Here is a 15,451-nt window from a genome sequence, read left to right as displayed (position 1 = left end):
TCCTGCCTGTCTGAGCTCCTGGTTAAAGCAGTGCTGCATTGAGCCACTCGGAACAGTGGAGCTCTTGCTGGATCACACTTGAGGGTATTTACAAGGTTGTTGCTCATTCCTTGGACATTTTGTGATAAAAATAAATAAAAGCAATAGAAATCACTGTTGCCGCTGGTGAGAGTTCAGCCTAAGTGCAGCGCTAAAAGAAATGGCAGGTCACCAAAAACAGTAGGAGCCATCTCCAAGGGAGCATGAAAGTGCATAGTAAATACCATTTACAAAGGGCAGATTTGACCTGGTTAGGAAAATGTCTGCTTTGACAAAAATAGCATTTATTATTTGATAGTTAAAAGAATATGGGGAGTGACATGCAGCAAATATTCTGACCTGCGAGGAATCAAACCTTGATTTGCTGTCATTTGAGCCCATGTGGTACACATCACCCTAACCACTCCGCTATCAGGTTGCCCCTGCTTTGATAAAAGAACTTAAAATCTATTTATTCTGAATTTCCAGTTCAGTATCCAATTTCACATTTGAAATTTGAACTGCTCAGTTCCATGCAATATCTCTTTCAGTCTGAAATATAGGTCATAGTGTATTGCCCTACTGCCCCATCTACCCCTCCCGTCACCATGGGCAGCCATTGATTAAAGGTGGTTGCACACTGCTGCGTTTTTCGTTGCGAAATGCGTTTTTCAGGTCAAGGAGAGAGAGAGAGATAGAGAGAGCAAGGGACCGAGTGGTGCGCGAAACGGGCGGCAGTGTGCAAACGTGACTGACATAACGTGAGGTTGATTTTTTTTTCACTCGCTCCGAAATTCACCCCGATATTCGGCCCGAAAAACGCAGCAGTGTGCAACCACCTTAATACGGGACGGGATGTTAGTCATCCTGCAGACAAAAGCCAGCTAGCCTTGCATTAATGTTTGCCTATTTTGGGAGAGAGGTCAAGTGCACACATTTAGGCCCCCTGTGTGTGGGGGGCAATGGATGCAACAGCCCATGCGTAGTTGATACAGAGACGTGCACCAAAGGGAGCGTGTGGAAGGCTGCTCTGACCAGGTGAATTGTGCATCTGAGTGCAAAGGTGACCTTATGTGTATGACTGCTGCTGAGACACCATTCACACATGAGATCAAGCCCACAATATTGTTTGCAACTCTGCTGTGGAATTAATCAGGGCACCTACTTGTTCACTACACCGTTATATGTGTCTGGTAAGTATTTGTAAAGCTTCATTGGGACAATATAAAAATCTATTCTTTCCTTTCCTTATAATTCTGCACCATCTGAAAAGAAATAACATAACCAACCAAGAAGCAATGGTGTAATTTCTTGCTAAATGGAAAAAATAAGAAATATAAGATAATGTGACATTACTGAAATTAGTTTATTTTTAACTTTTTTTCTCCAGGATCATCTTGGAGAGACTCCAGATGTCGAGTACAAGAATTTAACCAAGAGTTGGGCAAAGTGTTTATGACCACCAACAATATTATAACAATACACATGCATGTAAGAACAATGGCCAAACATTACTGGAAGAAATAACCAGCAGAAAGAAATGAGTATGATGCATTGAAAATCTTGCCATCTCATTCTGTCTGTTGAGATATAGTATTTTTCTCCTGGCTCATTCCAATTTTTCCAGCTTTCACTTTGATGTATGGTGCATTCGTCTTCAGGTGTTCCATCTTGCCGGCCTTATAATGACAGGTCCATTGATAATGTTCTCCATCATTATCTTATTTCCTTCATTTCATTAGCAACCCACCCAGGCATCTTGTCTGTGTGTCTTTGAGATAAATGAGATCTTCCTGGCCATGTCGGCATGGTAGATCCGTTTGCAGTTCTCAAAGTTTTTCCGCTGTCTCTCTCGGCAAGGCTTTTCGTAATAACGCCTGCGCTTCACTGCATCGATGATCCCATCATGGGCCAGGACCCTGGAAACGTATCGAGATTCAAGAGTTGACAATACAGTCTGACATTTTGTCATGGATACAGGCAGAAAACATTTTCTCTTCATAGACAGCTTGTGTGTGTAAACATTAAGGATTACAAATACTCAGAGATATTGCTGCGGTCTATCTTGCTTGTTTGTTTGTTTGTAGAACTAGACTTTTCCTACTCCTACTTTGCATTATGTGCAATTAGAACCTGGTACACAGGACCGTTGAGTGATTTCCCATGAGCGCTTCCAAAATCCAACACTTAGAAAAAATTATCACCTGAACGGAATTTCTTGACAAAACGTAGCTCTGAACATGTCTACGATGGGTTTTTATGAAACAAACACTTTGCAGATAGAAAAAGGATAATTCAAGCTTTCCATACAGCCGCAATGTTGGCGACTGGCGAATTTAATGTTTAATACAATCAGATAGCAAAAAAACCTGTTTGGATGCATTGGCTGCCAATGGGAGGTATTGCAACCCTAGATTCAACATATTAAAATAAATCTAGTGTTGCAATAGAGGGTATGCACGTGACATCATCATCAAACCCGGAAGTTATGCGGGAACGCCTACTGAGTGGCAAAACAACTATACTTTCTGGCCTTGACAGCCCATACATCCAAACAGAAAAGTCCTATCTGGACTGATTGCATTTAAGTTTGGATCTGGGAAGGAGTTTGTTATCTGAGAATGCATTGAGACTGGTCTGTACTGCACTGGGCTCAACTAATCGCACACAATGCATCCTGGCCATGTATGGTCCTGCCAACGGTTAGCGGGGCCAGCATGCATTGTGTGATGTCTCCTCCTATAATATAATGGTGGGTATCAGAATGGATAGCTAGCTACTAATGCATCCTTCTATTCATAATGACACACACAGAGTAATCATGTTTGCAAGATGGAAAGTTATTTAGTATATTCCTGTATTTTTCTTAAAGACATGTTTGGTAATATCAGGGGCTATCTATTATAGATGATGGTTAATAAAGAAAATTCAAGAGAATATATTTGGTGCTTGTGTGATGACAATAAACGCGTTCCCATTCTCCTCTTACAATCCTATGTTTGAGCCTGAAGACGTTTTTCAAAGGACGTTAAAGGACCACCTCACCTCTGGAACAACCAGATCTTATGTTATTGTTGTTTGGGACACGATCCTGAGTTATTTTTTGTGTTCAATCTGTGTTTTTAGATATTTTAGTATTTCAGCATGCTACAACTATAGAGTTATATACGTATATGATGCAATAGATGATGCAATATCATGCAACAAAGCATCATATGACCAGTTGCTGCATGCTGAAATACTAAAATATTTAAAAACACAGATTGAACACAAAAAATAACTCAGGATTGTGTTGATCGTGTCTCAAACAAAATAAGATCTGGTTGTCCCAGAGGTGAGGTGGTCCTTTAACCCTTAACTCATTTAGTGCCACCCCTTTCACCACTAGAGGGCGCCCAGTGGCCAGAGAAAATCCCATAGAGATATGCTGGTATATGCAGAAGCCCTGCAGCCATGACTTGCCTGAACACTTTCCTTTGTGCATGACTGCATGTACAGGAAGAGGATGAAGTTAGCTTGAAGTTAGCTATTGGCTACCAAGCATTTTAGAAGCCTTATTTTCGTCAACTTAGCCATGATTAAACCTTGCACACCTCATGCATGGGAAAAAAACAGAGAAGAATGAGCTCTGAAAAATCCAATGCAATCCAGAGTGGATTTGTGCAGTTTGTTCACAGCTTTCAAACAAAAAAATCCGATTGGAAATCCGTTCAGGCATTCTTGAGATAATCGCCCTTATGTTTTACATGTAATGTAAACAAAAATGGCTGCCCTGTATGTTAGATGGGGTTGTATGGGGGTGGAACATGCAAAATCGCGATTGAAATCATGTTCACCAGATTTGATGGGGTCCAAAAAAAAAAAAAAAAAATTCAAAAAAAATTTTTTCAAAAAAAAAAAAATTTTTTTTTTTTTTTTTTTTTTTTTTTTTTAATATCCCGAACTTGTTCGGGATAGGCACCCTGTGATACGATCATATATCCCGAACTAATTCGGGATAGGCACTCAATGAGTTAAGTGCTGTTCGGGTCATTTTGACCCGTTTTACATTTTCATTTGGAAAAAAAAGGTAGAAGTTAAAAATGTTTCCACCTGAAACTCACTGGCCTTAAAGATTCTTCTGAGATGAACATGTAAAAAAAATATTTTTGCACTACACCCATGCTACACCCCCCTCATATTTTTTGAACCTTAAGTGCTGTTCGGGTCATTTTGACCCGGAAGCACAGAAATACACAGTATTATGCCAAAACACAGACACACAGTCACCCCCACTTCTAACACCCCCCTTCCGAAGCCCCATTCCGAACCCTCCCCCCCTTCCTATAAGCATGAGCAATATTGCCCAGTATTAAATGAAGTCGTTTTTTTTACATGGATTTCAGCTAAATCAGTAAAAACGCCTAGCTCTTTCAGTGTTTAATGTGATATAGCAAAGCAGAAATGCAAACATTTACCAAATATATCATATGAATTGTTTGGTATTGAGTCAAAGTCAATGTATCATGATGATTTGTTAAGTTAAAATTTATATTAGTGTTGTTTTTTTTAAACCAAATATCCACCGGGTCAAAATGACCCGAACAGAACGAAGGTGTAGTGAATCTGAACAGAACTTAAGGGTTAAGCAAATTTCCACAATGACGCTTTGAGTTGTCAAATTATAATACCATGAAATGATAAATGCACTGGCCCTTTAAGACAGAGATGGGCATACGTGACATTGAGACGGTAGGTTAAGTTATTTAACGTTAGATACCAAGCCTCTCGTTTCTTTGTTACCATGACCTTGAATAACGGAATAAATATAAATGAAGAAAGACCTGGTTAAAGCCTTGTAAGCTGCATCAACGTTGCCTTCTTGAACCATCACTGTCCGAGCGACAAAGCGAAGATGGTTCGCCATCTTGAAAGCAGAACAGGTGTAGCTACAAATATTGCTCGGGTGGGAACGAAGCTACAGCAAACGAAAAGATTCCGCCTGGTAGATATTACCGTATAATAACTCAACACTTGGTGGCGCCATTTCCACTACTTCTATCTCACATCCCCTCAAATTGACTTTCATTAGGCCCCCATTTCATATGATTCTGTGATAGGGAGTCTGAACTGAAAGGTCACGGTTTTTAACAATTATGTTGAACGTTATGATAAATAGATTCATTGTGGTGATATCTGATACTGATACTTTTGTCTTTTTTAAAACAATGTAAAGGGAATTTAATTGTAAAATCAAACCGTTCCCCCCACCTTTAAAACCTCTGCTCTACCCTAACCTCGCCTACCAGGCTTTCAGAGAGAAAGCTCTACCCGACATGGTCAGGTCAGATGGTTGTTCTTTTCTTTCTTTTTTCTTTTTACCATCTAGGCTTAGCTTAGCTCAGTAAACCTATAGCATCTGATCGACTGATCAGCATGCAAATTATTGTAATTGATGTCTGTAATTTGATTTTAAGTAGGGTGACCATATTTTCAGCCACTCAAACCGGGACGTAAAACACTGTTGCCTAAAACTGGGACCCTAAAAGCAATGCGTACGTTACCGCGCACGCACGTGCCCATTCTCTAACGTTCGTGCACACGCACACACGCACCGCAGGGTTGCAAACAGGCAGTGAGTGATTGACAAACAGGCTCAGTGTTGAATTCAGACACGCAATGAATTTGTTCCTTTTTTCTGATTGGTTCGGTGAGCATGTTTTCATGAAAAGAACATGATAAATGTCTATGCAACCACTGAAAACAGCTACTATTATTTTAATTCTGGCGAAAACCGGGACAATTTTGTAGTGAATGTTGAAAACCGGGACATATTAGTGTTTTAGAGATATTTGTCGGGACACCGGGACACGTAGCTTGAAAACGGGACTGTCCCGGGTAAAACGGGACGTCTGGTCACCCTAATTTTAAGCCTATCCAATGATAACCTCGCCTCACCAGGCTTTCCCCTCAGAGAAAGCCTGGTCTTCGTTTACTAAACGGGCCGTTTGATCCGGTCGGGAGCGGAAGAGCTCCTACGTTTTTCTGTAGTCCAAAACGGACTACACTTTGGCCGGAAACAACGACCGGAAACAGTTTCAACCCAGTTTAGCGCATGCGCAAGTAGTTAGCGCATGCGCAAGTACGGGTTAAAACTGTTTCCGGTCGTTGTTTCCGGCCAAAGTGTAGTCCGTTTTGGACTACAGAAAAACGTAGGAGCTCTTCCGCTCCCGACCGGATCAAAAGCCCGAAATTGGAAGCCAGCCCAGGCTAATCCAATGATAGTGCTGTCTAAGACAACAGATCCATAGCCTATTCCTGATTGCTCTTGATCAATTGACCTTTTAAATGAATGTCTTTTAACACTGAAGCCATATTTTATAGGCCTTTTTTGCAGGGCAGGAATTTCATGGAGGCCATGAAGGCCACACCGCCATTGCCCCTCAGTTTGGCCTTATGCCCATCAAACCAATGGCATGACCTGAGGCCACAGTGGCCACGTGGCCCCAGCCGACTGTACCACTTTCTCCTCTGTCTTTTTCCTCTCAAGTCAATACAGTATGTAGACAGGTTGTAGACACCAGTGTCTTTTGTTGAAATTCCCCATCTTTAAACCAATCCAGTGACTTTGATTGGTGCTGGGCTGAGCATGGATCAGATTGTTAATACCATCATCTATTTCACTGCAGATTAGGTTATCATCCCTAACCCTTAAAGGAGTAGTTCACCCCCAGAATGACTTTTTTCTATTGATTAGTCATGCCATGGAGACTAGAGTTCAATAATATTTTCTATTGACTAATCAATAGAAAAAAAAGTCATTTTGGGGGTGAAATTTGGGGGTTAAATTCAACAAATTCTTTCAATTGACTAAAATGTGTTTTATTTGATGGCCTTCCTGCCCTGGCATTTGGCCTTTGTGCCCTCAAAAAATGTACAACATCAAAGGCCAAGTGGCCTTGCACATAAAATGACGAAATTCCAGGCCTTTGGCTATTTGGAAAGATCCAATCTACAAGCTCACAATGTGTCACAGTGAATATTGTGTATTTATGTACAGTATTTATTTAGTGAATCTTTTCTGCCCCTATGACCTCTTCCCCTCTACCCCTGCCCAAATCTCATGCAGGAAACCAAAGATGGATGTTGCACCGATTGCTTCACGGTGATTCTTCTCCATACAAATTGAGCCCTCACTCAGGGAGAGCATAATAACCCAACAGATTTATGAAACTCTACCTGTTGTGTTGTCATAGGAACAGAGACTTTTGTTGTCCAGCCTGGATCTTCTTATCAGGGCCACGTCTCCCTCTTGTTTGCTCTCATCTCTTTTCCTTCATCCCCTGTGTCTCTAATCTCCTACAGATAATAGCACCAACTGAGGTCAGCCAGCGGTGAGTTCAGCTGGGCTCTTATGGCATCTAGGCATACATGGGCTAATTGAGACGCAAATGTACTTTTATTGGAGACTTTTCTCGTAACAGCTTAATTGGCTTGAGATTAGTTTCTCTGCTGATTAGATTAGTTTCTCTGCCCGATCTACAAGCTCACAACACCTCGCGCTGCGAGGTGTTGTGAGCTTGTAGATCGGCTATGTTTGGCAAAGAGGTTTGGCGTGAGGGGGAAAATAGCAGACTTAAGTACAGAGTGAAAGGTCAAGTTTATTGACAGTTCAAGTGGTTAAATATCTGAGAACACAAATTGACATGAATCCAAAATACACTGATCTGACCAGGGACGTGCTGGGCCCCTGATTCAGCCCGGGAAAAAGAGTTGTAGAGGCCCTCATTGTGCGCTATAGAGAGAGATCTTTCTCTGCTACTCAAAGATTTGCCATTTCAGATCATGACAATAAGTGACAAGCCAGTGGGTCAATTACATGAGTTATATTTCCTCATTGTCGGGTGGAAACCTTGTCCAAAACCATTTTAAAAATGATTTAAGCTAGTGAAAACAGCCGATCTACAAGCACACAACGCCTCAGATCTGCTGTTTTCACTACTTTTGTGCGACAGCCTTGTATGATGAAGCAGGGCTTTGCTTTGCAAAAAAATTTACAAATTTGAAACTTGGAGATACGAGGTTTCCGCCCGACAGTGACGATTTACTTTGTTGGCCGTCCAGCCCCCAAAATGGAATTAACGAACATTTTATTTTAAATGTTTTCCTAATGGCCGGCCTGGACCTGCCGGGAATGAACCGGCCGTTCGGGAGTTGTCCCGCTTTTCCCAATGGCCAGCACGTCCCTGGCTAGGAATGCCATGACATCTGCATGGATGCCATCTCCTTTCTCCCATACTGTTTGACAGTTGAATGTGGTATAGTGTTTCCAGAGGTATCACTTCGGTTCTGATTCAGTCCTGGTGAAATGTTCTTGGCTGATGCTGTGTGTGTGTGTGTGTGTGTGTGTGTGTGTGTGTGTGTGTGTGTGTGTGTGTGTGTGTGTGTGTGTGTGTGTGTGTGTGTGTGTGTGTGTGTGTGTGTGTGTGTGTGTGTGTGTGTGTGTGTGTGTGAGTGCAGGGGTGTCGCACCACATTCTGGGCCCTGCATGGGTACAAGGATTCACTGAGGGCCCCCCTTGAATGTTCTTCATATAGGGGGCATTTTTGTGCTATAGCTATCGTGCTATTTTTGAAATGTTTGAACATTTGTGCAAGTCTTTGAATAGGCCTATTTCAAATCCTTCTAAGGTTTTTTGAAGGTTTTCTATGTCAGTGGTGCTGAAACCTTTTCATGTGAAGGACCCCCAAAATGATATGTATTTGGCCACGGACCCCCATCTCTAAATATGTAGTAGTTCCAGGGACACCCAGGAGCAACATTTTAGTTAAAATTTACAAATGTTTGCTTAAAAAATACATACAGGCCTATTCAAAGAATTGCACACATTTTCAGGACTTTTCAAAAATAGCAGATCCACAAGCTTGCAGGTGCCGTGCTGTGAGCTTGTAGATCTGTTATTTTTCAATAGCTAAAGTATAAAATAATTAGGCCCCTCCACCTTGGGCCCTAGTAACTCAGTCCCACTCCCCCCAGCTCTTGTGACGCCCCTGTGTGTGTGTGTGTGTGTGTGTGTGTGTGTGTGTAGTGTGTGTGTGCGCGTGCGTGCGTGCATGCGTGCGTGCGTGCGTGTGTGTGTGTGTGTGTGTGTGTGCGTGCGCGTGTGCATGTGTGTGTGTGTGCGTATCAGTTACATCATACAGCAACCCCAAACATCAGTTTACAACACCAACCCCAAACATCCCACAGGGGCTTAACCCCATCTGCTTTCACATCATGTCTGCGGATGGTTGATTCTCTTTTTTTCCACATGGAAGTATTCAATGAAAAGGTTAATCCCCCCACCACATTCTTGTTTAGTGATCCGCACATAGGACCAACACATCTTCTGCCACTAATAGATATTGATTGATTGATTGATTGATTGATTGATTGAAGACTTTATTAGAAGTTTGCATAGGAAAAGGTACAGTTCACTGGTACAAGGTCTACTAAAAGGAGATCCTAGAAAAGTAAGCTTAAGACTAAGCTTATTTCCACAGGAAACCATTTAAGTATCTCATATAACATTGAATGACAGACGAATAGAACACAGTAGGCCTACTATGCAGTAGATATGTAAATAAAATGAAATGAAAGAACAAAAAAAAGAAAACATTAAGTCTAAACAAACAGTAAGTATATACAAGATAGGCTATTTTTTAATTAATTAACATCAAAAGTCTCATTAGACTTTTGATGTTTTTTTAAGCTTTTTGAAAAGTTGTCATGAATTAAGTTAACACAAGTAGGTCTAAAGTTAGTGTTTATCGTTGAAAACAAATACATTTTCATCAAATATCATGACATCTGACAGGTAGATTGACTTTAGGGAATGGGAGATTTTTACCAAATAGCCTTGCTATGATCTAATTCCTGCCACCGCCCAAAGTTACACAGGCTGCTGGAGTCTGGACCAAAATCCAAGCCAATGAATGACCGAACTGACTGCGTCAAAACGCGCAGGCAAAGGAGGGCGCACGCACATTAGAGCCGGTTTAAACGAACGACACAGGAGGATCCGCCGAGGATTTAAGAAACTCGGCAGAGTAAAGATAAGTCACTATTTTTTCAACTGCGTGCAATTTAGCCTACAATGGAGCCGCTGGAGCGCAAGATCACAGATTTCTCCGGCAAGTGGAAAATGAAAACCTCGGAAAATTTCGAGGAACTTTTGAAAGCACTAGGTGAGTGATTGCATGCCAATTATATGTCCCCTGTTCTCACGAAATGTAGGCTACTGCTGCTGGAATTATAAGCAGGGGTAAAAAAGAAATACAGTGATTAATAATCATTTCATTTTAATAAGTAGCCTAATCATAATAATAATAAAATATGTAAAGTTATATACAGAACGTTTGAAAAGTTTTGGACCAGTTTCCTGAACAGTTTCCCCACAACGTGCATGTAATTTGTAGCCTAGTAATGCTTAATGCAGAAAGTTAATGTAGTCTAGTTCATCATGTAAATTCAACATGCCATATAGCCTACATCAGGGGTCTTCAACGTTCCCCCAAACTGATGGGGAGATGGATCATGGAGCAGGGACCCCCTCCCTCGAAGGGTGGGGGTGGGGCTACAACATATATTCTATATTTATGTATAAAATTGTGTTTCATGTGTATAAACATACCATGTTGTGCATTCAATATTAAAATAATATATTCATATATTCATGCTTGTGGCCATACCACTGCCATTTATAAACATACCTTACTAACTGAGAACCAATGTCAATACTATTAATCTATCACTAACAATCTGTCAATTGCACAATAATCATATACAAGCTATTCAAAAGAGACAGAATCATGTTTTTTTATATTTAAAGAAAAACAATCTGTTTTTCTTTCTTTAAAAAAAGTGAATATATATATATATATATATATATATGCCTACGTTATTTACTTATTTATTTATACAAGAATTTTGGGGACCCCTGCAGTATCCCTGCGGACCCCCTAGGGGTCGCGGACCCCCTGTTGAAGACCCCTGGCCTACATAAAAAGAATACTCCATTCATCAACAATCAACCAGCAAGTCCAGTTCCTCATATCATCATTTGAGGACATATTCCCTCATTTTACGAACTGGGTCTGAGTGTGTGTAATCTCTCCAGAAGGATTCTTTGAGATGGCTAGCCAGATTGGGGTGTGTGGGAAAGGACACCCCTCTCACAAAAGATGGCTCTTGCTTGATAATGTGCTCAAAAGATATTCTTCCAAAGTAAAATCCACAGTGGTCCAAGTTATCTCTGGGTCTGGGAGTGTAAAGATTTACCCACGTGGACCCATACAAGGATTTATTTTCTTTTTTTTATACTTTGTTAAAATAACAGTGAATTTCGGTATGCCTTTATATGAGACGGGCCAGCATACCTTCATACGAGACAGCATCGCCTTTTTTGTGCCTGGAGAGAGAGGGGTCACAGTTGGGCCAGCCAGTGGCATCCATTAAAAATGTGAAGACAAATAGCCTGTGGAAGAATGTTAGATTTCCGTTCATCTGAGGCAAGGACCTCATGCGTTTGTAATTAGAGCCAGTGTAAACGGAACTAAGCCTCCAAATGGGCCCCCTCAGCCAGCTAGCGCTGGGTCCTATAGTCCCTTATTGCCTTGGGCCTCACCAGCTCGCTCCGGGAGTCTGTCTGTCTGTGTGTGTGTGTGTGTGTGTGTGTGTGTGTGTGTGTGTGTGTGTGTGTGTGTGTGTGTGTGTGTGTGTGTGTGTGTGTGTGTGTGTGTGCGCGCGCGCGCGTGTGTGTGCGTGCGTGCGCCCTGTCGGCTTGTTATACCATTCCAGAAGCAAATATGGACCGGCTTGCAAGAAACAGAATCAGATGTGGGTATTTTTTTTTTCCTTCCCTAAAACCAGTTGAAACCAACAGAAGAAAGGGGTTGAGGGTCAGGTCAAATATCCATCACATAGCCGTTCCGCTGTGGTGATGTGTATGAAGCAGGTTTTCTACCTCCATGGGTGCAGGAATGAGAAAGAAATCATGACGAGTCTCCCGCCACGATTTCCATCGCTCATAAATCAGTGCCCACCGAGACGTTGCGGTCTTTCATCATACATGTCTCCTTGTCCTGTTTATGCATGGTCCCTCGTGGACAGGTGTGAACGTTTTCCTGAGGAAGATCGCCGTGGCGGCGGCCTCCAGTCCGGCGGTGGACATCACCCAGCAGGGGGAAAGCCTGTCCATCCAGACGTCCACCAGCGTCCGCACCACCTGCATCTCCTTCACCGTGGGACAGTCCTTCAACGAGAACACGGTGGACGGACGCCCCTGCACCGTAAATGCACTATTTGCTCTGCATGCACCACCCCTCATGTCAATCAATCAAACAAGCAATCGAACTTTATTGATGTAGTACATTTGTAATGCAATGTGATGTCTTTTGTATTAAGTAAAAGTGCACAGATGGAGATTCGTTAAGAAGAAGTAGTAGTAGAGGACCAGAGATCTCCACGTACTGATATGTCTGGTGACATCTAACTTCAGTGAATGGACTGGATGGAAACAATTTGCAGACAAAAGAAATAACAGCATCGCAGTACCAATGCAAAGACTAAAGGGTTAAGTTAACTTAAAGGACCACCTCACCTCTGGGACAACCAGATCTTATTTTATTGTTGTTTGGGACACGATCAACACAATCCTGATTTTTTGTGTTCAATCTGTGTTTTTAGATATTTTAGTATTTCAGCATGCTACAAAGCATCATATGATGCATTTTGCATCATATGATGTATTAGATGATGGAATATCATGCAACAACTGGTCACATGACCAGTTGTTGCATGCTGAAATACTAAAATATCTAAAAACACAAAAAAATAACTCAGGATTGTGTTGATCGTGTCCCAAACAACAATAAAATAAGATCTGGTTGTCCCAGAGGTGAGGTGGTCCTTTAAGGGTGCTTCTTCATATGGAATGGTATCAGGATTATTTTCCAAGCAGTCTTTGTAGGTTTGTTACTGCTGGGTTTTTTTCCCCCGGTGTCCAAGCCCATTCATTGAATTTAGATTTAACCAGACACACGGTATGAGTAGGCAGAGAACTCTCGTCTGGCTAGGCAAGACTAGAATAAAAGAATAAATCAAATGGCGAAACAGACGACTGGACAATAAAATATGTTAATTCGTTTTAAAGGAGATTGAAAATGGTTCTGTGCTTCGCCATTACTCCATTTGTTACAGTCATGCATGACTCTTGCAGATGCACTGCACATTCAAGTTCATTTGTGAAATGCAGTAGTTACACAGAGTAGTTCAATGAAACTCTAGCTGGTACTCTCAACAATGCAGGCAATGCAATGCAATGCAAAGCTAAATGCAAACATGCAGATACAGGTAAAGAAATTTGTCCAAGAAGACCACTATGGCTTGTTAAGCCAGAGGTCTGTACAGACACATATGGGAGTCATTTGTGTGTAATGTGAGCGCTGTTCTTGGTGATGAGACAGAGCTCTGTTATTCATTTCTGGATGCTGAGTGAGTGTTGAAGGACAAAACTAGACTACAGCTTACAGTAACATGCGGTGATAGGTACAGTACAAAGAGCTGCAGCTGAAACCTACTTTGTATGATTCAAGAACAATGAGAGAGACCTTGAATCTAACTGCATTATAATCCTGAAATAAAAGGACTACATTTTTACACTCTCGGGATTAAACATAAGACCAGGATTTCAATATAAATGTTAATGTACACAATGGACATTGTACAGATAACATATACTCATAGTGCATCTTATGTGGCAGATGTACTGATTTTTTTTTATTTCCACACAACTCCTCTAAGGTATATTAATGACATAGTTCAATATTGAAAATGGGTGGTTTTCCCCTTTAAGAGTTGGGTAAAATGGCCCCAAACCCTATCATAGATTTCTCTTTTCCTCTTCAGAATATAGGTTATCCTTTCCATAGCACAAACACATTAAGATGTGAGAAAACCTGGCAACCTTGACATTGCTCAATGAACTGAACTGAAAACATCTCTCTTTCTGTGTTGCGTACCTCCCTGCAGAGCCTTCCTACATGGGAGACAGACAGCAAGATCAGCTGTGAACAGACCCTACAGAAAGGGGAGGGGCCTAAGACGGCATGGACTCGAGAGCTGACTAATGATGGGGAGCTGATATTGGTAATTCTGTTTTTACTGATACAAGCCTTTGTTTTAACATTTGGGGAATTTGCACTTGTGTAAAGCAGGGGTCTTCAACAGGGGGTGTGGGACCCCTAGGGGGTTCTCAGAGTTACTACAGGGGGTCCTCCAAATCTTTGTGTGATAGAAGCTTTTTTTTCTCCATTTTTAGCGGTATATCAACCACTTGAACCCTAACTATATCTGCCAAAAATAGCAGATCTACAAGCTCACAACGCTGCGAGGCGTTGTGAGCTTGTAGATCTGCTATTTTCGGCAAAGAGGTTTGGTGTAGAGGGGAAAAAAGAGCACACTAAGTACAGAGTGAAAGGTCAAGTTTATCAAGTATTGACGGTTCAAGTGGTTACATATCTGATAACACAAATTGACATGAATCCAAAATACACTGATGATTGTGCTGTCAAACGATTAAACCATATGGAATCTGGAGTCCCTGCTTCATCTCTCTCTCAACTAAGGGGTCCTTGGCCTGAAAACGTTGAAGACCCCTGGTGTAAAGGGAATTTAGAGACACTTTAAGTCAAACATGTTGATGCCACTTGAGACATGCACATGAATAGTACACTGTAGTTCTACAAAGGTTTTTAATTTGGTCTTTTTGTTTTTGTTTTTCCTTTCAGACAATGAGTGCTGGGGATGTTGTGTGCACCAGAGTTTATGAAAGAGAGTGAAAGTCGTTCTAGACTTTTTGGACATGTAGGCCTTCTTCCATTATTGTGCTTCCAGCCTGTTTACGTTTTCCTCTCTGTTTTCATGCTCATTCTGCCATCCATGCTGCCACATTGTGGTTAAATCTTACCAAACGTTGCACTTCTCAGCAAGGCATCCGTCAATGAAAATGAAAGTTGTTCTGTAGTTGCATGTTGTATTGCAGATCTCATTTGCTACTCCACCAAAGCTGTATTTATTCTGTGCTTCTGTGCGGTACGCAGCAATGTCACAGCATATTTCATGTTTTTAGAAACATAATAGCATTGAATAAATTCTTTTCATATTATTACAAACGGTTTCATTTGTTTTCATAGCATCTAGCCTATCTATAAGAGGTTCTGTGTGTGTGTGTGTCTGTCTGTCTGTCTGTCTGTCTGTCTGTCTGTTTGTGTGGCTGGAGCTAATCTCTCAAACTACTAGACCGATCAGTGCCAAATATCTTGTGAAGTACGTCCACAATGGTTTTCTGCATATACCGGTATGTGTTGTGCTTTCTGAAATGTTTAACTTACATTTTGTATTGGAAATCAACCAG

General features: G+C 41.4%; 2 protein-coding genes across 2 annotated transcripts; one reads left to right on the top strand and one right to left on the bottom strand.

Moving 5' to 3' along the window:
* Nucleotides 1-1,430: 1,430 nt before the first annotated feature.
* mrps21 (mitochondrial ribosomal protein S21) lies at nt 1,431-4,925 on the bottom strand. Its single transcript, XM_080734762.1, has 2 exons — nt 4,842-4,925; nt 1,431-1,937 (listed from the first exon to the last, which is right to left on the bottom strand). The coding sequence occupies exons 1-2, from the start codon at nt 4,922-4,924 to the stop codon at nt 1,757-1,759; spliced, it is 264 nt and encodes an 87-aa protein (XP_080590888.1). The 5' UTR covers nt 4,925; the 3' UTR covers nt 1,431-1,756.
* Nucleotides 4,926-10,132: 5,207 nt separating this feature from the next.
* On the top strand, nt 10,133-14,876 carry crabp2b (cellular retinoic acid binding protein 2, b; the record flags this gene model as incomplete). Its single annotated transcript, XM_080735625.1, has 4 exons — nt 10,133-10,223; nt 12,148-12,326; nt 14,068-14,184; nt 14,826-14,876. The coding sequence occupies 4 exons, from the start codon at nt 10,133-10,135 to the stop codon at nt 14,874-14,876; spliced, it is 438 nt and encodes a 145-aa protein (XP_080591751.1).
* Nucleotides 14,877-15,451: the final 575 nt, after the last annotated feature.

The sequence above is a fragment of the Nannobrachium achirus genome (genome assembly GCF_963921795.1).
Source record: "Nannobrachium achirus genome assembly, chromosome: 10".
NCBI classification, from domain to species: Eukaryota; Metazoa; Chordata; class Actinopteri; order Myctophiformes; family Myctophidae; genus Nannobrachium; species Nannobrachium achirus.
Note: the sequence above shows the minus strand (reverse complement) of the source record. Positions and strands in the feature narration are given on the sequence as shown.